This window comes from Portunus trituberculatus, chromosome 1, assembly GCF_017591435.1.
Source record: "Portunus trituberculatus isolate SZX2019 chromosome 1, ASM1759143v1, whole genome shotgun sequence".
In the NCBI taxonomy this organism is placed as follows: domain Eukaryota; kingdom Metazoa; phylum Arthropoda; class Malacostraca; order Decapoda; family Portunidae; genus Portunus; species Portunus trituberculatus.
The window spans coordinates 281,439-306,312 of NC_059255.1; the positions used below are offsets into that span (position 1 = coordinate 281,439).

Below are 24,874 nucleotides of genomic sequence, written 5' to 3' on the forward strand. Positions count from 1 at the left end.
CAGGAAATCAAAGCTATAGGGCGGTAGTTAGAAGGATTGGAGTGGTCACCTTTTTAGGGACAGGTTGAATGTGAGCAAACTTCCAGCAAGAAGGATAAATAGAAGTAGAGACACAGATGAAAGAGTTTGACCAGGCAGTGAGCGAGTTCGGAAGCACAGTTTTGAGAACAACAGGAGGGACTCCATCCGGACCGTAAGCCTTCCGAGAATCAAGGCCAGAGAGGGCCAGGAAAACGTCTTTATAAAGAATTTTAATTTTAGGGATGAAGTAGTCAGAGGGTGGAGGAGTAGGAGGAATATGCCCAGAATCATCCAAAGTTGAGTTGGTAGCAAAGGTTTGAGCGAAGAGTTCAGCTTTAGAAAAGAAGAGACAGCTGTAGAGCCATCTGGATGAAGTAAAGGAGGAAAGACGAAGAAGTAAAGTTGTTAGAGATATTATTGGCTAGATGCCAGAAATCTCGAGAGGAGTTAGAATTGGAAAGACTTTGACATTTTCTATTGATGAAAGAGTTTTAGTAAGTTGGAGAATAGATTTGGCATGATTACGGGCAGAAATATATAGGGCATGAGTTTCAGCAGTTGGATGGCTACGGAACCGTTTGTGAGCCGCCTCTCTATCATTGACAGCACGAGAACAAGCAGAGTTAAACCAAGGCTTTTTAGCTTTAGGGTTAGAGAAAGTATGAGGAATGTATAGCTCCATGCCAGAGATAATCACCTCTGTTATGCGCTCGGCACAAAGAGAAGGATCTCTGACATGAAAACAATAATCATCCCAAGGGAAATCAGAATAGTACTGCCTTAGTTCCTCCCACTTAGCAGAGTTAAAATGCCAGAAGCACCTCCGCTTAGGCGGGTCCTGAGGCTGCACTGGAGTGATAGAGCGGTCCCTGGAGGACTCACGATTATGTGCACCAGGAGAAACCTTAGACTGCTTAGGCTGAGCTAAATCTAACGACTCCGCAGAGCCGCAGTGCCGTTTGGTCATGCTCTTCAAAAGCTTAGGCGATGCAGGAGACAAATGGACATCCACTACATGGGTTAGTTTGGTCAAGTCCGTATTATTCTCGTCGCTTCTTGCAGGTGACTCAACTGAGTCATCAGTCAGAAGAGCAAACCTATTGGCCAAGTGAACAGGACCACCCGCCCCAACAGAGCGAGAGGTAGTAGAAGGGGTTGTCTTTGGACCGGCAGACTCAACTAAAGTGCATGCAGCCAATGAAGCATAAGATGTCGCACCAGTACCAGCCTTCTGGCGGGTGGCTCCGCCGGTCCACTGGCAGCCTACGTAGGAACCATTTAGTCTGGCCCCTCACTGGTGACCTTGTTGTTACATGGAAATTGAGAAGAAATGAAATACGTAAGAAAGAAGATAGCAAGAATGAAGAGATGAAGATGGAAGTGAGAAGGAGAATAATAAATGAAGAAACATGAGAGACACAAAAGCAGGTACCAAGATTATAAGATGCTATCACTAATTTGATAGATAAGAAGTCCCGTGACCACCGAGGAGAACAACAAGAGGCGGTGAGTCATGACAAGACAAACACAGCCGGAGACGAGCAGTAGATTACAAGAAGAAGCTTCTGGAACCTTCTCCTCATATCTGGTAGTAATCAAAGGTCGCCGGAAGTAAAATGATATGGATGAGAAGTCAAGTAATGCGTGTATATTAAGAAGTGTAAGAGACAGAGAGTCAGAGAGCTAGAGAGAGCTAGAGAGAGGGAGAGAGAACCCGAGAACGCCAAGGAGAAGGCAAGAGATGACAGCGAGAGAGAGCTGTCAGACCAGAGGGTCAAAATGGGCGCGCCGCTTATCTCAAGACCAGTAAGTGTAGCCAGACGGTTGTAATGCAGTCACAGAAAATGTTGGTGTCATATTTTGATAAAGTAAAAATGGTTATGTGTAGGTTGTGTAGGGTGTTGTTTTTATTGGAAGGTAAATTGTAGGGTGTGTTAGGATGTATCTTATCTTTGAATTTAAATTGCGTAATTTGAGTTGGATAACGGGAATATTGTGAAGAAATCTGGAACATTAGAAGAAGTTTAAGTGAAGAGAGAAATGTTGTTATCAATGAAGTTATTGTGTGTGTAATGAATTTGAGTTCAAGATATAATGTGGCAGAATTTGAGGCGTTTGAAGGTGGACCTGGCGTGAAGAGAGTGATTCAAATTTCATGGTTTTATTTGTTGTCGTAAGGGTCGTAAAGTGTAAATGTTTGTAAATAATATAATTAAGTAAAGTTTATAAAAAACTCAGAGGCATTCCCTTGAACCCCACAAAGCATTCTTTAAGATTAGGGACGCAACAGGATCGTGCAAATTGCAGACACGACAACTGGTGGCAGCGATGGGATATCTTTGCAATTGATAATGTTGCAAAGATAAATATTGCATAACTTGATAAATTAGATGTTTTCTGGATTCATTCGCAGAGATTAAAATCGTGAAAATTATTGTGTGGCATATGTTATATGAGTGTACTGAATTGTTGCAATGGATGTGTAATTTCGTATTTTTGAGTCATCTGCAAAATTTTGATGGTATACTGAAATGGTCGTGAGAAATCTTTGTTACAGCAGAATACTGTTCAAGGTCGTTTAAGTTACTCATTCTGCGTCTGTGTTGCTCGCAAGTTGTTGTCATAAGGGATAGTATTGCCATAAAATTCATAATCACATTACTTGATTGCGTAACCATCTTGCTCTGAATAAAAAACCGTCATGAAATGTGTTTAATGATTATATTGCTATTGTGATAAGAGAATTGTAGTTTATTTTCTTGTTTCACCAGCGGCATACAAGCAAGGGGAAGTAGAAACACACAGGGAAACACACATATGAAACACAGGTGTAGTAGCAACTCTTAGATGTTTCATCATAACTGGTAAAAGATAAGAATATTGTCAGCTTGTAGACGGTAGGATAAATTAGATTGAATCAGAGTAAAGAATACAGGTGCCAGAAAGTTAGGTAGTAGAAAATTGTAAGGAGAGGTTTTCATGAAGCAGAAATATTGGTAAACATGAATATCATATTTATAGAGAGAAAAGGGAAAAATATATATGAAGTAGTTGTGATATAAAACGAGCAAATGGAAGGAATGTTGAAATTTTGGGAGGATGAAGCAAGCGTGAGTCACTCTGAGTAAAGATCATACGACAGCGGAGGTAACTATTTTAATGGAGAAAGAATTGTATATTATTTGAACTTTTAACGTGTTGGTATGTACAGAGGAGGCGATATCGGCAATGTTGGTGAGTAAATTGAAGGAAGAAATATGGGAATTATATGGGTTAATAAATGTTGTGTGGGAACCTGGGAGAGACGTGGAAGCGTAGGAGTGATGTTAGGCCTTGATAAGCCATAGATAAACTCTATTGATAAGATGACTAGAGGTAGAAGGAAATCTTGGAGGTGAGAACAGAAGAAAATTTCCATTCATGCACCAAGAAAATGATCAGCCATGTATTATGAAACATAGGGATATAAAAGGGGAAAGTTAAGATATGGATGTCACTGTAAAGTACAGGGAAGGCGAGAGTCAGGTAACACAGTTGGAACAGTGCCAGACCATGTGCCTGAAGGAATACTGGCTGGACCCTGACTCACAAGATTATCTCTGTGACTGATATGAGTTGACGGAAAGGTAGCTAAGTGACCACTACAGTCTTTATTGTGTTAATAAGTAATACAGAAAATTGCAGAGTAATTGAGTATGTAAATGAAGAACTTAACCATATGAATAACAAAATGAGTATAGAAAGGTAGACAAATGTTAATGAAATTATTATCATATTTCACGCAAGATAATAAACATGTTGATTATGTTGAAATGTTGATAATTTTCATTGTAAAGAAAGTTTGTAAGTGATAGAGAATGCTAAAGGGTAACGTAAGCAGAGGAATAGGTTTTAACAAGTTGAGGTGAAAGAGTTCTTTAAAATCACCGTAAGCATGGACATTTAACAGTGAGAAGTGTCTATGTTTAAATTAGTTGAGAGCGAGGCATTACAAGAACGTACTGCTTAACAGGCCCACATCCCGCGTATACTTACAATAAACTTGGCCATAATAATTATTGGAGAAGAATTATCGTGTTTGGAAGAGTATCTTGATAAGAACGATGGCGGTCAAAACTCTAGATAACGTTGAAGATCCTTGTAGTGGTCACAGGCTAAATCTAACATACCCGAATTAGATAAAATTTATATTAATGGCTGAAGCTGACATCAAAATGAAGTATATTCAAAGACGAGAAATGTCTTATAATGAGGTTATCTTACGTAGATAAACATGAATAATGAAATATGGTGTGTAAAGTATTATCTGAAAATCAGAGAAACATAGATTGGTGCATGAAAAAGGGTAGTGAAAATATAAATTGATGAATGCTGCATGAAAAGTAATTATTGGAGAATAGGGATGATGGAGAAAGAAACTGAAATGGCTATAGTGATAATTGTGAGTATAGTGGGAAGAGAGATAAATGCAGGAAAAAATGGTGAAACAAGTAATTGAGAAGTCGGAAGCATGAAAATATGGTGATGTGAGAGTATATAGTGAGATGATTATCTTGAATATATATGGTGTAGCATGAAAAAAATAGTGAGATGGAAATATTGAGGATATTTGTGGAAGTAAATCTATTGAGTATACTGAAGCATGCATATATGATGTGGTGAATTTATTATGAGAATGGTGTGGTGACATGACATTGAATATAGTGAGTATATATTGCAGCATGGTATAGTGGAATATTGGAAGTATTTGAATATATTGAGTGTATTGAGGCATGCATAATAGTGAGTATATATAACAATAATGAGTACAGTGAGTATATATTGCAGCATGATATAGTGAAATACTGAGTGAAATAGAGAATATTTGAATATATTGAATATATTGAAACAATAGTGAGTATATATGAGGATAATGAGTACAGTGAGTATATATTGCAGCATGATATAGAGAAATATTGAGAATAATTGGATCTATTGAGTATATTGAAGCATGCATATATGGTGAAATTATTATATTGAGAATGATATGGTGGCATGAACATTGTTGGTATATATTTGCAGCATGGTTATATAGTGAAAAGGGAATATTGAGAATATTGGTGAAGTAAATATATTGAGTATATAAAATGAGGCATGGATATATGGTGAAATTAATATGTTGAGAGTAATATGGTGACATGAATATAGTGAGTGTATATTGAAGCATGAGGATGTAGTGAAGTGAATATATGCAGAAAATGTGGTAAGGTAAATATTTTGAGTAATTAGAGTGAAGCATGAAGATAATGAGTATAGAGAGGATATATTTAAAGCTGAGGATAATGAATATAGTGAATATATATTTGAAGTATGAGGAAAATGAGTATAGTGAATATATATTGGAGATATAGAGACATATATGTTGTGAATATAAAATGTTGAGAATATAGACTGAGGCCTGCTGCAGTACTAGTGAGATGAGTATCTTGATAACTGTGTGTATTTCATGCATGAAAAATGAGGATAAAGTGAGAATATTGGTAATTGTGAGGATATCAAAGTTGAAGCATGACGGGAGATGAATCTTGAATATAGTGAAATATTGATGTGAAATAGAGATTGATGCATGCAGAAATGAAGGGAGATGAATCTTGAATATTGTGAAATATTGATATGAAATATATATTTGGGCATGCTGCAATGGTGATGATTATGAGTACTGTATGTTGAAATATTGAATGCTGCATGAAGAGATATCGAAATTAGAGTATTAATATTTTTGAGTATAGTGAATGGATATATTGGTGGGGGTGAAGAAATTGTGAAATGAGTATATTGGAAATAGTGAATATATTGAGCGAGTATATTGGTAATTATGGGTATATTGAATACAGATCCATGCATGAAGATATGGTGAAACTCAGATGTTGATAGTGGTATTGAAATAGTGAAGAAAGAGAAATAAGTATTCTGGTAGTGGTGAGTATGTTGAAATATATATTGATATGGTGGAAGTATGTTGAAATTAAGTATGAAAAGGATATCCATAAAAAATCAGTGTGGAAATTTTATGGTGGAAATGAAATGCATACTAGGAGAAAATGAGATAAAAAGCAGTTGCATTTGAGTGAAATCATATCATGAAAGGAAGGGAAATTATTGTGCGGTAGAAGAAAAATGGGTAACGTATAATTGAGACGTATAGAAGCAACTTGAGATGGTTAAAAGAAAAATAATGAGGATAAAGAAGGTAAAATATTGGAAAGGTGAGAAAGAAAATCAAAATGGGGTAACCATGAAATAAGAGATGTAAAAAGTGTAAAACATACAGGTGTGGCTTCTGATTTGATTAGTTTATGTCGAGCATGCTCAAATTGAATTTGATGAGGTAAGATGTTGCGAGATAAACGTAAATGTGCATTATTTAATTCCCGGGAACTGACGCATCAGATAATGGTGAATGATCCTTGTATACGCGTGTGCCTAGCTAACTTGCACACTTCCTGCTGACCTAGGGGCATGGCAGTGTACAAGTTACTCTGTCTAGGTGTTGTTAATATTGTTTAAGAAGGAGAGAGGAAAATGCGAAGGATAAATTTGTAATTCCTGTCTGGGGATAGCAGATTCAGAACGATGGGGGACGCCTCAGATGTTCTTTTCGACAAGTACCCAGGTGTGGAAGAGTTTTGAGCGTATACAAACACAAGGATTATAATTATGAAGAAGTGGGCCCACAAACACAAATAAAAAATAAAACAATTCAATGCTAAATATAGCAAATAAAAAGGAATAAAAAGAACAATACAGAAAATATCAAAGTCACAAAGATACAAAAGATAATTTATTGCAAGTATAAATAAAAGGGAAATTTATTGTATGTCACTGGAAGTTGATTAGATAAAAAATGTTGAGATATCGTGCGATATGTGTTTGCTAAATGATATCGTTATTAAACTGGAAAAAAATTTTGAGGAATGTTATGTGATAAAAAGGGGAAATGTATTATATGTCACTGGAAGTTGATTAGATAGATAAATGTTGAATTATCGTGCGATATGTGTTTGTTAAATGATATCGTTATTAAGCTGGAAAAAAATGTTGAGGAATGTTATGTGAAAAATGTTATGTAGGGTTGATGAGAACACAAGATGTAAAATTTTGAAGTGTCAAGGGGGTGAAGGTCAAATTGGTCAGGTGAGAATATGGTGATTCGTAAGGAGGGATGGCAGGGATATCAGAAACATCTCAGTAAGGTCTGAAGAGGGAAAACTGAAGAGTTTAGAGTGTGTATATTTGAAACCGAAATTTCTTGTTGTTGTAGAGCTGAAATGTAGCAGAGAAACGCGATACACGAATACAAGACACACTTATTATGAAAATGTGGTAGCAGTATAATGGTTAAAAAAATGTATTTCGGTTTATCTTTGAAGATTTTGTTATGATATTGTATAAGAGGAGGAATTAAGGTAGCAAATTCAATAAGAGAGTGAAATCAGTGAAAGTGTATGATAGATATTGTAGTGCCTGATAGTTAAAGAGGGACACACAGCAATCAGTCAGTGACATATAAGGGAGATAAGGTATGTTAGCCCAAGGGATAGGAAACACTGCTTACAGATTAAATACAGATATTTAGAGGCACAGATAAATGAGATACAGAAAGTTTATGAGGTGAAACAAGAAAGAGTAATTGCTTATAATTATTAAGGATAACTATACAAAAGAGAATTCACTGAAATGCCTGATGCTGAGTAAGGTGAGAAAAGAAACATATTTCATGTCATTATATTGTGAGCAAGATGCGATAATGAGTCATGAGCAAAATTTGAGCTGTACTCGACGGTGGAAGGTTAGAATGTTCCCTTATCAGATTGTTGGCTTACCTTACGGCGATTAGTTCCTTGATGACTGACTATGACACCTAAATTCATGTGGATATTGAATAAAAAAATTTGTCTTTGTAAGATTGTATGAGCTCGTGTTAAAAGCTAAAAACATCACGGTATAGATATTTTCGTCCAGTAGTAGTACTGTTAAAAGAGTGTAATTATCAGAAAAAATTTTTTTTTGATTTGTCGAAGAAAAGGAACGTTGCACATAACACAAACTCAGAATTAATTGGTGTTTAAATGTTATAGTGTGGTATTTGATAAAGCAAGATAGAGATAAAACAAAACAAAATGGGTTCATGTTATCTTGAAATTAGAGATTGCTGTGCTTAACTTATTAACAATCATTGTAGTGTATTTAAAGATCAGAATTTGCTCCTTAAGATGATTCAGAAAGAACATGAGTTGAAGAAGTTGTGTCAAAATATAATAAAAAGTCATTTCTTACACGAGAAAGATTGATGTTGGTCAATAAATCCCTTGCAGTAGTTCAGGGTTATGTTATGATGTGATGAAAACAATGATGACAGTGTAAATGTTTCTAAAAGTGTATTGTTGTTCCCTTTTATATCTTAGTTGAGAACAGATTGATATGTTTATTTTCTCAAGAGACTAAAGATAGATGAGTTGACTCAAGGCTGATAAGTAGGAGTGACTGCATTACTAACTTGGCTACTACTTACTACTTTAGAGAAATTCCAGCCGACACCTTTTATGATGTGGGCATGATGATCTCCCTTCATTCTTTCCTTATAGTTATAAGTGTTCTGACTGCATATATGAATATTGAGAATAATTTGAAAAGAAACTGCTGGCTTACAATGCGAATATATGGAAAAATATCATTCATGGTTGATTTCTCTTACTGGTCAAATTGAATGTTATATTTTGTTTCTCCACAAAGGCTGTCTCTAAACTATGAACTTATATGAATATTGCTAATACATGCCTTCTCAGCAGTTAAGGATGGGTACCTTGTCTCTACACAATGAAAAATAATCTACAGATGCTGATAAAAGCATCAGCCTCCTGGGACCTGGATGATACGGCTGGTTGAGGGGTCAACCTGGTGTCACGAGCGTGGGCGAGGGCCATATCTAGGACTCCCCTGGTTCCAGCAGCTGGGAGCAGGCCTTCTCAACCCACACCCACACCACATCCCCGGATGAGATAACGACCCGCAGCCAAGTAACAGTCGTGCGAGGACGCATGATCTTGAGGAGGGGGCATTGTTGTGACATGGAAATCGAGAAGAAATGAAATACGTAAGAAAGAAGATAGCAAGAATGAAGAGATGAAGATGGAAGTGAGAAGGAGAATAATAAATGAAGAAACATGAGAGACACGAAAGCAGGTACCAAGATTATAAGATGCTATCACTAATTTGATAGATAAGAAGTCCCGTGACCACTGAGGAGAACAACAAGAGGCGGTGAGTCATGACAAGACAAACACAGCCGGAGACGAGCAGTAGATTACAAGAAGAAGCTTCTGGAACCTTCTCCCCATATCTGGTAGTAATCAAAAGTCGCCAGAAGTAAAATGATATGGACGAGAAGTCAAGTAACGCGTGTATATTAAGAGGTGTAAAAGACAGAGAGTCAGAGAGCTAGAGAGAAAGAGAGAACCCGAGAACGCCAAGGAGAAGGCGAGAGACGACAGCGAGAGAGAGCTGTCAGACCAGAGGGTCAAAATGGGCGCCGCTTATCTCAAGACCAGTAAGTGTAGCCAGACAGTTGTAATGCAGTCACAGAAAATGTTGGTGTCATATTTTGATAAGTAAAAATGGTTATGTGTAGGTTGTGTAGGGTGTTGTTTTTATTGGAAGGTAAATTGTAGGGTGTGTTAGGATGTATCTTATCTTTGAATTTAAATTGCGTGATTTGAGTTGGATAACGGGAATATTGTGAAGAAATCTGGAACATTAGAAGAAGTTTAAGTGAAGAGAGAAATGTTGTTATCAATGAAGTTATTGTGTGTGTAATGAATTTGAGTTCAAGATATAATGTGGCAGAATTTAAGGCGTTTGAAGGTGGACCTGGCGTGAAGAGAGTGATTCAAATTTCATGGTTTTCGTGGTTTTATTTGTTGTCGTAAGGGTCGTAAAGTGTAAATGTTTGTAAATAATATAATTAAGTAAAGTTTATAAAAAACTCAGAGGCGTTCCCTTGAGCCCCCACAAAGCATTCTTTAAGATTAGGGACGCAACAAGATCGTGCAACTTGCAGACACGACAACCTTACTAGCATGGGTAGCCCTCTCCCCCTCAAAAGGGCAGAGCAGGGGCATAAGCCCCCTCTAGCCTCGCTCGCCAGGTCACAGGGGCACACAAGCCCCCCCACCACGACAAGGCGGTTCCCATCTGGAGGGTTGTTATTCTTGGAGTGGAGAGTATGTCTGTCTGCACATTGGTGAGTACAGCACCTACCATTGACAAGCAAGACTTTAGTGTGACTCACAACATAGTCTCAAATGTGTGGGTGGACTCATAGAAGTGAATGGAGGGTGCTGAGCCGGAACTTTTGTGGAACCAAGTGAATGAATATTGTCCCATGAGATTGGGACTTTATACAAGGAAGAATAAAAAACCTCGATTCAAGATGGTTGATTAATTTCATACAATGAATGCCAGCATGGACTGGCCAAAGATGCCATTCCTTTCATGGCTGTATTTCAGTAGAACAAAGCAAAGGTTTGACCCATAATGGATTTTTAGGAATTGAACACCAACATTAGCACCTTCACAGCTGAGGCAGATGTTTGTGCGGCAAAGATGAACATGGCCACCGTGGACCTCAAGAAAGCTTATGAACAAATACACATACACAAGTCATTCTGGCCATACCAGACAGTTGTGTTCACGGGACAGAAATATTGCCAGACTCGCTTGGGGTTTGGCTTGAAACATTGCTCCTCTGATGATAACCTACCTCAAAATCAGGATGTGAAGCAAGACATCTCTGCCTATGTTGATGATTTATTCATAAATTAAGTAATCGTACCAGCAAGCCACATGGTGATTCATCTCAATGACTACGCACTACAATGCAAGGCCCATGAAAGCGTTATCAACAGTGTTCGAGTGTTAAGCTAAGTAAGAGTGTGGGGTTAGCATGACAAAATACTTTGGGGGCGTGACAATGATTTAGAAGAAAGCCCCATCAAGCTGTCAAGAAGAGTGGTGTTTTCTTACTGTGACAAGATAATTAGTCATTATTATTATTATTGTGCCTGGCTGACAGTGGTAGTGGCCCTTATAAAGAGGATTGCAAATCACAACACACAAAACTGGGACAAAGTCATCATAAATGATGAGGTACAAGTGTAACTCCTGGAGACTGAGAGTGAGCTGAGGAAGAATGACCCCAAGGGAAGTGAATGTGAAGGGGAATACAGCAAAGGTCTGGGTGTACACTAGGTCGCTTGCTCTCAGCATCATGACTGAGGCCAATGGGCAAGTGATCATGGACGGTAGCTGGTTGAGGAAAGATGACGGCTACATCAATACGGCAGAACTTTATGCTGTCATAAAAAGACTCAACTTTATTTTGACCTGGCAAATTAAGAGTATCGAACTGTTAACAGATGCCTCCGCAGTCCATTGCTGGCTCTCAAACAGCCTCACAGGGGAAATCTATGCTGAAGACAAAGATGGCCAATGAGATGCTAATATGGAGAAGAACTGTAGTAATATCTATCATCGAAAAATACAAGCTAGATCTCTCAGTCACTTTCATATCGTCAGATAATAACAAAGCTGACGCCTTGACAGAAGTGCCACTATGTTGGTAAGCAGAACCCACACTATCACTGCCCCTGTGTGCCATGGCAGGCGAAATGACTGCTGAAGAGATGGTGAAGGTGCAAAATTCCTGTGGGCATCCTGGTATGAGAAGAACTCTATACTTTGTGAAATAGTGTAACCCACAAGTCACAAGACTGGTGCAAGACACTGTTGGTCAGCTGTGCAAGTCTACAGATCTGGCACCTGCCAACTGGAGAGAGGGGTATCTGAAAATAGATGGAATATTGTAGTATATGGGGGATGGACATCACTCATTACAGTTGCAATGGTTCACAATCCACTCTAGTGGATTGTGAACCATTGCAATTTACAGTGTGGTATCCACTGAGCCTCCAAACCATCACATGTGTCATCAAACACCTGGACACAATATTCTGCGAGGGAAGAAATCTTGATGGACAATGATACTCCCTTTCGAAGTCATTGTTTAGCTGAATTTACCACAAGATGGGATGTGAGTCTATACTTCCGAAGGGCATACGTGCCATCTGGAAATGGAGTCATGGAAAGGTGCTACTGCACAGTAAAAGTATCAGCTGCAAGGAAGAGATGCACCATGATGGAAGCAGCTTACCTGTATAATCTTATGCCACAAAATAACTGTTCACCATCCACTGCCCCAGCTAACTTTCTTTACAGATATGCAGTCAGGGTTTGTGGAGATGGACACATTGTGGATGCAGAAGCTGGAGATGAAGTCCAGATGAGACCACCTGGCGTCAGACATGACAGACGTTACCACAAGGGCATTGTGACAAGAGTTACATTGGACCAAGTTGCTGAGATGACCAGCATCCCTTGTCACATAGTGTCTCTGGCCGCAACTCTCCTCAACAAGTTTCCAAGATGATGTCTATCGCGTAGACAAGGAGGCAAAGAAGGATAATGACAATGACAAGCAGCTACTCGTCATGGTTCTGCAAGGGTCAGAGAAAAACAGAAAACCTGATGCTGCTGACTCAGATGCAGATGGACCTTGTCTGAGGCCCTTCGAATAGGTACAGAAGCAGAGGGTATGCACTATGTGAGATTAAGATATCAGGGGATAGTGAAGCTGACTATATTAATTGTTGTTTGATTTTGACAAGTGTGCATTTACCTAGTTTTACTGTGGAGGGTTCAAGCGGGGCTCATAGTGTCCTGTCTCCATGTCTCAAGTTTTCAATTTTTCTTTAAAGTTATGCACATCATGTGCTGAAACAACTTCATCACACAATGCATTCCACTTTTCAACTGTTCTATGTGGAAAACTGTATTTTCCAATATCCTTCACACACTGCCTTATCCTAATCTTCTTTACATGCCCTCTTGTCTTTCTAGCTTCTTCTTTCACCAGCATCAGGTCTTCCTTGTCTATTTTTTCAATGCCATTTACTTTACTTTTATTATATAGATAAGAAGTATAAGAAGTTCAAGATGATGTATATATGTAACATATAATGCTTTTGGAGAACTGATGCATCAGCCATTGATTCCAGAAATATACATTCTAACTAATATACACCTAGCACACTCCTTGACAACTGAGGGTCATGGGGATGTACAAATAACCTTAAATAGGCTTCATAAATTCATTTATTGGCAAAAAATGAAAGAGGACATTGAAGAGTATTGCAAATCTTGTCTTGTCTGCAATCCTCTTAAACAGTTAGGGATGCCCCAGCACCACTGAGATGATATCCTGATGTAGAGAGACCTTTCCAGTGCATACATATGGATATAATAGGTCCCATGGGAAAATCAGATAATGGATATATGTATTGTCTTGTTGTTGTTGATGTGCTTACTAGATATTTGGTTACCAAGCCACTAAAAATTAAGACCATGACAGTTACACAAGTATTTTTTGAGTCAGTAATATGTAAACATGGCATACCTGAGATTTTGGTTACACACCAAAGAAGAGAATTTGTTGATGCTGTGTTACAAGGATTAGCCGAGTTATTACAGTTTAATCATATGAAAACCACACCTTACCAGCCTCAAGCAAATGTTGTGATAGAAAGGGCAAATGGTTCCTTACTTAATATGTTGCCCATCTTGGTACAAGAAAATGTTAGCAGCTGAGACAAAATGCTCCCTACAGCTACTTTTGCTTATAATACTGCATTTTACAGAAGTATAACGGAGAGTCCCTTTTATCTGATGTGTCTTAGAGATCCTCCCCTTCCATTTGAAGTAATGGAAGAAAAAAAGGTTTGGTATGATGTTGATAATTTTAAGCAAGAGATGGCAACAAAAGCAAATAGAGTATATGCTAGATGTTGCAAATATCTAGAAGAAGCTAAAGGAATAACTGAGAAGGCTCAAACTAAGAGAGCTAAGATAAATAAAGTTCAAGTAGGAGACAGACTTTATGTCCGCAGAGCACCCTCTCCCAAGATCCCATCCTGGCAGAGGGAGAGATAATAGGACAAATGAAGAAAAATTCATTTTAACGGAGGCATTATCCAAACTATTCTATTATATCATAACTGAGAATAAACCCATGACATTTATTCAAATCCCTTTCTATCTTTTATTGCTATTTTCATGGTAACTGTTCTACTGATCTTGTTAACTGGATGCCTCCCTTTTTCCTGCAGCCTCACTGCACAAGGCTTTCTTCTTCCTCTCATCCCTATTCTGCCCAACTCTCTATTGTAAAAGTTAACCAGTACTCTCAATAATTCATCCCTTTCACTGGTAACCTCTAGAACTCCCTCCCTGCATCTGTATTTCCAAATTCCTACAACTTGTCTTCTTTTAAGAGGGAGGTATTGAGGCATTTGCTCCCCTAATTCTGGCTGACAGTTTTTGCACTTTTTACACTTTTTAGAGAGCCAGCACTCAAGTGGGCCTTTTTTTTTACTTTCTTTTGCCCTTGGCTGGCCCTCTTCCCTACGTATAAAAAAAAAAAGAATCAAGAATGCAAAAGACATAGCCTTACCTTCTGTCAAGTAAATTAAAGTGTCTCTGGAAAATTCCAGAGACATTTATGAGGTTCATCAGCATATCCCTCACCTGGAAATGACCATTCTTCACTAGGGCAGACATGGAGTCAATAACATACTGCTCTTCTGGGAAAAAAAAACAACTCATTAATAACAGAATTCATCAACATCATTATCACAATTATCCATACCAAAATCATCTCAGAGACCTCATAAACAGCTCACCACAACTCATTATCATCATCAACATCTTTACTGACACCACCTCCATCACAAATAACTACAATGGCGCCTTATGATAACGGATCTCGCAGTAACGGATTTCACTCAATAATAGACTAGACTAACCTAACCTAACCAATTTTTGGGGACCACTATGGCAACTTTCTTTTTCCCCCATGAATCCATAGTTCCCAAATATACATCATATGATAAACAAGTCAATAAACTTGTAAGTAGGTGGAGAGTTGCGACTCCTTGCCTGTGGGGTCACAGGTGATTTCCGGTCCCAAGCTAGGTGAACCCGCGGCTTGCCGAAGTGAAATGCTATTTATGCATTTATGTTTGATGTTGCTGGGCAAGCAAAAATACACTACCATATATATATATATATATATATATATATATATATATATATATATATATATATATATATATATATATATATTGTTACGTTCACCAGTTAAACAGGTAAGATTGGCATCGGGGAACCAGTGAACAACAACAATAAAAAAAAAAAAGTTGCAGGTTCAACTGGTGAGGAAATACAAAGGGGGCACTTTAAAAAGCTATTTTAATAACCCATAATGAAACTGACACACATAGATATAACATGAAACATGAAACACAGATATATAACATGAAACACAGGAAAATGACATACACATATACATATAACACAGAAATAAATACAACAATAAATCCCAACTTAATACCTAACAATAATCCTAATCCTATATGGAGGCAATGTGGAAAACACAGACGAGGGGAAGTGATACTTATGCGGTGTCGCAGTGGTGAAGTGCTGGGTGATGGTTGATCCCACGGTAGACCCAAGAGGCGTTGTGTTCACTAGTTGAGGCCTGGACCTCAACTGACTTCCAGAAAGCCAAGAGCTGGCTTAACACTTCCGGTTGAGTCAAATGGGGCCGCGTGAATCCAACTTCAGGACAGTAGCGGGGCTTCATGAAACGGTGACGTGGAGGGTTCATGAGACGGTGGCGTGGAAGGTTCACGAGACGGTGACGTGGAAGGGGAGGCAGAGAGGTGGCGAACGAGGTAACAAGCGGAGGAGGTGATGGTAGTGGAGTATGTTACGGGCGGGCGTAATAATATATATATATATATATATATATATATATATATATATATATATATATATATATATATATATATATATATATATATATATATATATATATATATATATATATATATATATATATATATATTGAGATGGGCACCGTCTTAATCCCCTTTACTTTATTATATTATTATATGTGAAGCCTATGGCCACCCATCGCGAGCCCCTCAGGCTGTTCTGCTGAGCAGACAACCCTCCTTCTTCTCGCTGTTGCAAGCGGGAGTCAGTACAGAGGTAGCCTTCAGCGGAGGTAGACACGTGCGCTCTTGGTTTCTGGCACAGGGTGGAGACACGTGTTGCTGGGCTGTTCTTGTTACTCGCTAGTCATGGGTCTGGGAGTTGTGCCCTCCTGTTGAGTAGCTGGCTTGCTACTGGGTAGACCGTGGCTGTGTAGGACAACGGGCTTTTTGTCCTGAGGAAAGTGTAGCCGGTTGGGGCTGTATTTCCTGTTGTGCGTTCGTCCACTCGGGTGTGGCAACGTGGAGGGACGCGTTATTGTTTCGCCTCGTTGTTGCTGTTGGTGGCTGTGGTCACCAGTGTGTTTTGTTGGGTGGCTGTGTGCCCCCACCATCTTTTGTATAGTTTCAGTAGTAAACTGTATTGTAGTGGTAGTAGCCACGCACACCATTGAAGGCTGAGAGGCTTCATGTCGGCCAGTAGTGCGTAGTTGTTCGCCAGACGTCTCTGTGACGAGTATATAGTGGGTGTCACCTGTAGATGGTGTCTGGGCTTGTGTGTACATCACCGGATGTGCTGTACACATCATATATTGCAGTAGTAGTAGGCCAGAGATGTCAGTCTAACAGGTGTTAGTAAGCACTTGTTGTAGTAGGATATTATAGTAATATAATATACCGTGCGCGTTGTTCCGGTCTGTGAGTTATCACAGTCTGTGGACAAGGCGGGTGGAGAGGCATTAATACTTCATAGAGAAGTGGGTGGAATTGTCCTTGTGGACGGTTTCTCTAGGGGGTATTAAGGCCTCGCCCTGTTACACATAACATCTACCATTTATAAATTCTACTTGGTTGGGTACAGGAGGAGAAGGAGTTGCTGAGGAGATTCCCTTACAGTGGGGGAAATTATACACTGTTGGCAACCTTGAAAGAACCTGAGGGTTATGTCGGCTGTAAGTTATAGTAGTGGGGACTCTGTGGAGTGTTTTATAATCCCCACTGTACTGACCGTAACAAAGTTGGCGATTTTGCCAGTATAACAGTTTAGTGAGCTGTAGCAGCTAACCGCAGCCGGGTGATGTACTACGTTTGGGCACACCGTAACAGTGGCGACCTCGCCAGGATAAACCAAGTGCTTTATAGTGTGTAGTGTTATTGTGTGGGGTATTATTACTTATATTATTTTATTGTTTGTGAGAATGAGTCCCTGTGAGCACCATGGAGAGAGTTACTGGTCTTTTCACCCCAGCAGTGGAGGGTGAGGATGCGAGTGTGAGCCGGCGAGACTCACCACGTGGGTATGATGAGTCGGTGGCCGCCGCGCGTGGGGTCAGGGAGGACGCATTTACTACGGGTCATGATAACGCACGTGGCAGTCCCAATGAAGGTGACGTGGGATATATTAGCCATGGCAGAAGTATCGGAAGCAGGAAGGCTCCCGATGATCTAGTCCAGCAAGCAGTATTGCTGATAGTGTCCAGTCAGCTGCCAGACTGGAAGAACTGCAATTGAAGCTGGAAATGAGGAAAATGGAGATAGAAGCAGAAGAGAGGCGAGAGTTAAAAAGACTAGCTGCTGAGGAGAGGGCTAGAGAGGCGGAAGAGAGAGCTAGAGAAGCGGAAGAGAGACGAGAGTCAAACAGACTAGCAGCAGAGCAAGAGGCTAGAGAGGCGGAAGAAAGACGAGAACTTCAGAGATTAGCAGCAGAGCAAGAGGCTAGAGAGGTGGAAGAGAGACGAGAGTTAAACAGACTAGCAGCAGAGAAGGAGGGTAGAGAGATGGAGAGAGAAAGGGCAGATAAAGATAGAGAGTTGGAGTGGGAGAGAACTCGCCATGCAATAAGTACGCCTGGAGTTGTTGGTAGTGTAGGAGGAGGAGGAGAACAGAGTGTAGACCGTACTTTAGTTCAAAGTCTCCAGCTAGTCCCCGAATTTGATGAGTCTAAGGTGGCTGAATGGTTTGTTCGCTTCGAGAGGAAAGCCAAGGAGTTTGCCTGGTCTCGTGAGAGATGGGTAGGCTTGGTCACGAATAAACTCAAGGGAAAAGCCTTGGAAGTTTATGACAAAATGTCAGCTGATGATCTGGATGATTATGAGGAGTTTAAGGCTGACATTTTGCGGGCATATGAGCTGCGACCAGAAGCCTATCGCTTGCAATTCAGAGGAAAGAGGAAGCGAGCAAGTGACTCTTACCTCGAGTGTGCTCGTTCACTGGAGCAAGTGTTTGAGAGATGGGTTGCTAGCGAGGGTGTTGACTCTCTCGAGGCTTTGAAGGAGTTAGTAGTTATGGAGCAGTTCATCGACATTGCTGATAAGGAGCTGGTACCTCTGTTGAGGGAGAAGAGGTTTAGGACCTTGAAGGAGGCTGCTACATGGGCTGATGATTATGTGTTGGCCCACCGTCCTGTGCAGCAGCCTGGGAGTTGGAGTCGTAAGGAAGGTGGTCCTAAGGGAGGCCCAGGGAGTGGTGGCAGTTCTTCCTCGGCTCTCCAGGCCACTTTAGGCGATATACTGGATTCGGCAGTAAAATGGGTTTTGAAAGCCCAGGCCCCACCCTCCTTTTTCTGCGAAGGACGGACGGCGGGAAGGCGGCCCCTAAAACGCCCAAGTATGATTCCCAGCCTACGTGCTATCACTGCCGAGGGAAAGGGCATTTTAAGTTCAATTGCCCAAAATTAGTAACAGCTGAAACTCCAAAGTCCTCGCAGAAACCAGTTGCCTTGTTGGTGTGGCCAGATAAAGTTTGTGGTGATGAGTTGACTGCTCCTTCAGGCTTTAGGAGTAAGAAGGCACGGCGTGTGCCTGAGTTGTGTTTGGAGGAGAGAGAGCAGGTTGGCCCACCTGTCCCTCCCCCTGTTGCCACGCCAGCACCTAAGAATAGTGAGCTTGACTGGTGCCGTCCTTTCCTGTGTGGAGGCACTGTTGAGATTGATGGCACAAAGTATCCCATCACTGTACTGCGTGATACGGGAGCACAGCAGTCAGTGTGCCGAAATGTCACTGGTAGGAAGGTTACATCTAGCAAGGCAGTGTTGTGTCGTGGACTTAACACTGTGGAGGAGTTCGTGATGGCTGAGGTGACGCTGTCATGTCCTCTTGTCACTGCTACGGCGCAGGTAGCAGTGGCAGACGAACTGCCAGTCGCAGGAGTGGACTTCCTGCTTGGGAATGATTTGGCTGGTGGTCATGTATGGATCCCAACCTCTGAGGAGGATGAGGTTACTGAAGAGTCTGGGCCAGTGGTGCAAGACTCTGTAAATGTTGTTACCCATTCTCAGGCCCGCTGGGCTGAGAGAGAGCCTGTTACTACCCAGGAGGTTTCTAGCAGCCCGATGGGATTGACTCCAGATGGGAGTAACAGTGCTGATGTGGTGGAGCCAGTGTTGGGCTCACCATTGAGTTCAGGTGTGGAGGCTGACGGTGACGGCGTAGAGTCACTTGTTAATGCACCGGACTCGGCTTTGGGAGTTGTTGCTGAGAGTGAGGACGGAGTGTTGGGTGTAGCTGAGTTGTTTGATGGTTATCCTCACTCTGCAGAGCACTCCGGAGGGAGCACTCGTGCTGAGTCACTTCCTGGTGTGGAGGCTGAGGGCTCTGATGTTCAGCACAGGCCCCAGCATGATAAGTCAGGCAGTTTGTTGGAAGTTGGCGCCCAGGGTGGGGAGACTTCCAGTTCTGCGGGGGGGTTGGAAGTTTCTCCCCCTGTGGAGCATCTTGGAGGCAGGGAGCGAGCTGTTCCCTTGCCTGGTGACTGCCTGGCTGGTGGTGATGATCCTTCTGAGGATTCACCGAATCACATGGCAGGAGCGGAGCAGCCTGGGCCAGCTCTCCGTCCTCGAGGCCGTGTGGGACGTAGGGTTGCAGCGTTGCCTCAACCCCATTACCCTTTAGTCCCCCTTTCTCTTACCCAGCTAGATCCTGCAGAGCTCATTCGTAGGCAGCAGGAGGACCCGGCATTGGCTTCCTTCTTTGCTCGAGTGGGTGAGGGAAGTGAGGAGTTGGAGGGCAGGGAGGAGTTTGTCTTGCATCAAGGGGTGTTGTGTCGTAGATGGCAGGAGAGTGACGGTGGTGAGTTATTGCAAGTAGTTGTGCCGCAGAAGCTGCGTGAGGCACTTGTGCTGTTGGCACATGAGGGGCCCATGGCTGGACACCTGGGCATCCGAAAGACCGTTGCTCGCCTGCGTCGCAATTTTTGGTGGCCCAGCATGTCTGGAGAAGTAGCCACGATTCTTAAGTGCTGCCACACTTGTCAAGTGGTGGGCAAGCCTAATCAGACACCCCCTGTGGCGCCACTCCACCCTATCCCTGCTGTTGATCCTCCCTTCATGAGGGTTTTGATTGATATAGTAGGTCCTCTGCCTACTACCAGGGCTGGTCACAAGTATTTGTTGACCATAATGGATGTTACCACGCGGTATCCTGAAGCAATTCCCCTGAGAAGCACTCACTCTAAGGTGGTGCTGAAGGCATTGTTAACCTTCTTTCCACACTTTGGATTGCCAGCAGAGCTGCAGTCCGATCAGGGGACCAACTTTACTTCTAAGTTGTTTAAAGATACGATGACTGCATGGGGGATCAAGCATATTGTGTCCAGTGCTTATCATCCGCAGTCTCAGGGAGCCCTGGAGAGACATCATCAAACTCTCAAAACCATGCTCAAGAGTTTCTGCATGGAGAGAGAGAGAAGGATTGGGACGAGGGTGTCCCTTTTGTCTTATTTGCGGTGAGAGAAGCGCCCACTGAGTCCTTGGGTTTCTCACCCAATCAATTAGTGTTTGGACACCGAGTGCGTGGACCGCTTGACGTAGTTCGGGAGGCTTGGTGTCAGCCGTCGCCTGAGCGCCCTGTCTCACTGCTTAAGAGCATTATGAGCAGTCGAGAGAGACTAGCCAAGGCATTAAGAGGTGGCGCAGGCCCACCTGTGTAAGGCCCAGCAGAGTATGAAGGGGTATTATGACCGAAGGGCCGAGTATCGGAGTTTTGCCCCTGGAGATGAAGTGCTCGTGCTGTTACCACTTCAGCCGCTTGCTGCCCGCTATAGTGGCCCCTATATTATAGAGAAGAAGGTAGGTGACCTCGACTACCTGGTGGTCACTCCTGACCGGCGCAAGAGGGCTCAGCTGTGTCACGTTAACATGCTGAAGCCCTATTTTCGTTCTACTAGCCAGAAGGGCTCTTTTAGTTCTGCCGTGCAAGAGGCATCTTCAGTTTTATTTTTTTGCCGGGAGGGAGAGGCTCCAGAAGTTATTGGGCCTGAACCTGTTGTTCCTACAGGGCAGTGGGAACGGAATAGCCTCCATCTCTTGAAAGAGAAGGTTGAACATTTAGGGGATCAGCAATATGAGTTGCTTTGGCGGCTTAGGAAGTACTCTTCTGTGTTTAGCAGTGTCCCGGGCAGGACACTGTTGATGGCACACGATATTGATGTTGGGGACGCAGAGCCTGTTAAATGGCCCCCATACCAAGTGAGCCCAGGAGTGCAATGTCATAGTAAGATATATAAAAGGAGCAGACAACGTTGTAGCTGACTGTCTGTCCCGGGGCCATTCCCCTTTAATCAGTTCCGTGCCTTTTAAAAAAATTTTGTAAATGTTTTGTTTCCAAAATTTTTTCTTTTAAGGGAGGGCGTGTGATGGGCACCATCTTAATCCCCTTTACTTTATTATATTATTATATGTGAATGTAATAGCTTCAGCAGGGCGAAACAAAAACCAGGCAGCGACAGGTGCAGTGTATTAGAGCTGAGCGACAAAGGTGTGTCCGCCTACATGGCTGGAGCTTGACTGAGCCAAAGTTCACAGGTGTTACAATTGTCAGCTAGCTTGAAACAACGAAAGTAACTCGAATAAAACAGTAAAACGTATGAAGCCTCGAATACTTCATTAAGTTTACAACACTCCTTCCCCTTTAAAATCAAACTGAATAAAACATGAAACATCTAAACTATTCATATTAAGATAACTAGCAACTTTATCCTTACACCTGGAATTAAACTCTATTTCAACATAAAACATGCACACTAAAAACGTAAAACTGAATGCAAACGAACACCCAATAAAACAAGAATATGAGACAGATTAATCCCAAGTGATCTGCAGACGATCTGGTTCCTTGCGAAGTCTCTCTGACCGACGACATGCCACCTCCCCCCGAGAGTTGCTCCAGCGCTGGCTGTCGGGGCTTCGATCCATGCCCGGGCTGTTGTTCCCAAACTTGAGTTGGCACATTGTTCGGGTGTGCCAAAACAGGTTCCTTGACTTCTCCTGTACTATATGGTGGCCAGTCATTCGAGCTTCCAAGCAGTTAGTGGCACAGAACTAGATGGTTCGAACCTTGTTCACTGGCTCGATGCTGAATTCACGATGTCCACAACTGGTGGAGATAAATCATCCGCGTTGCCCTCCTCTTCATCCAGTCTATCTCTTCTTCTTACGTAGTCCAGATGACGTCGCACCGTTTGTCCATCCAGCAATTTCACCTTAAATGAAACTGGACCAGATTGTTGAATAATTACTCCAGGTAACCACTTTGCACCTGGACTAAAATTGATAACATACACCTTATCCCCTACTCCCAGTTCTCTCGGGTGTGCCTTCCTATCATGATAATTTTTCTGCATTTCCTGTTTCCTTAATACTCTCTGACTTATCCCTGGCATTAATAGGTCCAGACAAGTTCTTAATTTCCTTCCCACTAAAAGTTCCGGGCGAAACCCTGTGGTAGTGTGTGGTGTGACCCGATAACGTAACAAAAATTTCATTAATCGCGACTCTAGACTCTAAGGAACCCGCTGTCTCTTTTGTCATGGCCCTTTTCAAAGTCTGCACTGCCTTTTCTGCTAATCCGTTGGAAGCTGGGTGATAAGGGGAGGTTTTGATATGAACGATGCCATTTTGTTTTAGAAATGTTTCAAATTCCTCACTGCAGAAGTTCGTGCCATTATCAGTCACTACAATCTCGGGTAAACCTTGTGACGCAAAAGTAACTTGTAATTTTTCAATGGTAGCAGATGAAGTAGCCGAATTTGTGGCGTGAACATCAATCCACTTAGAATGTGCATCAATTACCACCAGAAACATCTTGCCCATAAATGGCCCTGCATAATCTAGATGTAATCTGGACCACGGCTTCTCTGGCCATTCCCAAGGCTGCAAAGGCGTCGGAGGTAGATTCCTCAACTGCTGACACTGTGCACACTGCTGAACTACAGTCTCTATATCATAATCCATATTTGGCCACCAAACATAGCTACGTGCAATGCTTTTCATGCGTGACGCCCCTGGTTGTGTCTCATGAAGTTCTGCTAGCACTCTCTTCCTTGCTACCTCTGGCACCACCACCCTTGATCCCCATAATATTACTCCATCCTGCACACTTAACTCCCACTTCCTTCTAAAGAAAGGTTTTTGTGCTTCCACGGTGATGTTTTCAGGCCACCCGTACTGAACGTTCCTCCTGACTATAGACAGTATAGGGTCTCGCTCCATCCACCACCTGATGTCCTTCGCTGTTACTGTCGTCCTGTCCTGCCTCTCCAGCACACACACAACGTCCCCTGGCACCGGCATATCCTTAGGAGCTTCAGGAAGAGGAAGACGACTCAAAGCATCCGCATTGGTTATATACTTCCCTGGTTTGTGGGTGATAGTGTAATCATATGCAGATAAAGTCAAGGCCCAACGCTGAATATGACTTGAAGCCATCACAGGAACGGGGCGACTCTCATTGAATAAACTCTTGAGTGGATGATGGTCAGAAATAATCTCAAAATGACGGCCATACAAGTAATTATGAAACTTTTACTCCAAAAATAACAGCTAGTCCTCTTTCTCAATTTGCATATTTGCGTTCAGCCGACCCCAATGTCCTTGAAGCAAATGCAATCGGTCTCTCTTCTCCCGACTCCAGACGATGTGAAAGTACTGCTCCCAGGCCGTGTAAAGAGGCGTCACAGGTGAGTAAGAGCGGCTTGCTGCTGTCGTAGTGCACCAGTACTGGGAGCTCCCTAACAGCTGCTTAGACAGGGACAGCGCTCACTGCTCGTTGTGCCCCCACTGCTACTTGACTTCTTTTTGCAACAATCTGTATAATGGTGCAAACACAGTACATAGATTAGGGATAAATCTGCCATAATAATTCACAAGTCCTAGATATGACTTAAGCTCCGTGGTGTTGCTAGGTGTAGGAGCATTGACAATAGCTTTAACTTTTCATCCGTGGGTGTAGTCCTCTGCATTTATTTTGTGTCCTAAATAATTAACCTCTGGTGCCTGGAAAATACACTTCTTCAATTTCAGTCTTACTCCTGCCTCGTCCATACGCCTCAAAACTTCCGTCAGGTTACTAAGTTGCTCCTTATCCGTTTTCCCGGTTACCAAGATACTCGAATCATCTAAATATACAACTACATGGGGAATACCTTGAAGTAAATTTTCCATGACTCTTTGGAAAATTCCAACAGTGAGACTTACTCACTGTATACATAGCATATTCCTTCACACAACAGTCTTCACTGTCATTACTGGCACCATGCTCGATCTTATGCATCTTATTGTTCTTGTTACTCTTGCTCCGACACACCCTTGCCAAGTGCCCCACCTTCTTGCATACGTAGCAGATAGAGCGCGAAAAACGACAGTCTGGATCCATATGTTGACCCCCACACCTGAAACACTGCCGCCGAGGTGCAAACCGCCTTCCCTGAGTGTC

The 24,874-nt window shown here is 42.0% G+C and overlaps 1 protein-coding gene across 1 annotated transcript; it reads right to left on the bottom strand.

Moving 5' to 3' along the window:
* Window positions 1-22,764: 22,764 nt before the first annotated feature.
* Window positions 22,765-23,868, bottom strand: LOC123504454 (uncharacterized protein K02A2.6-like). Its single transcript, XM_045255376.1, has one exon. The coding sequence runs from the start codon at window positions 23,866-23,868 to the stop codon at window positions 22,765-22,767; it is 1,104 nt and encodes a 367-aa protein (XP_045111311.1).
* Window positions 23,869-24,874: the final 1,006 nt, after the last annotated feature.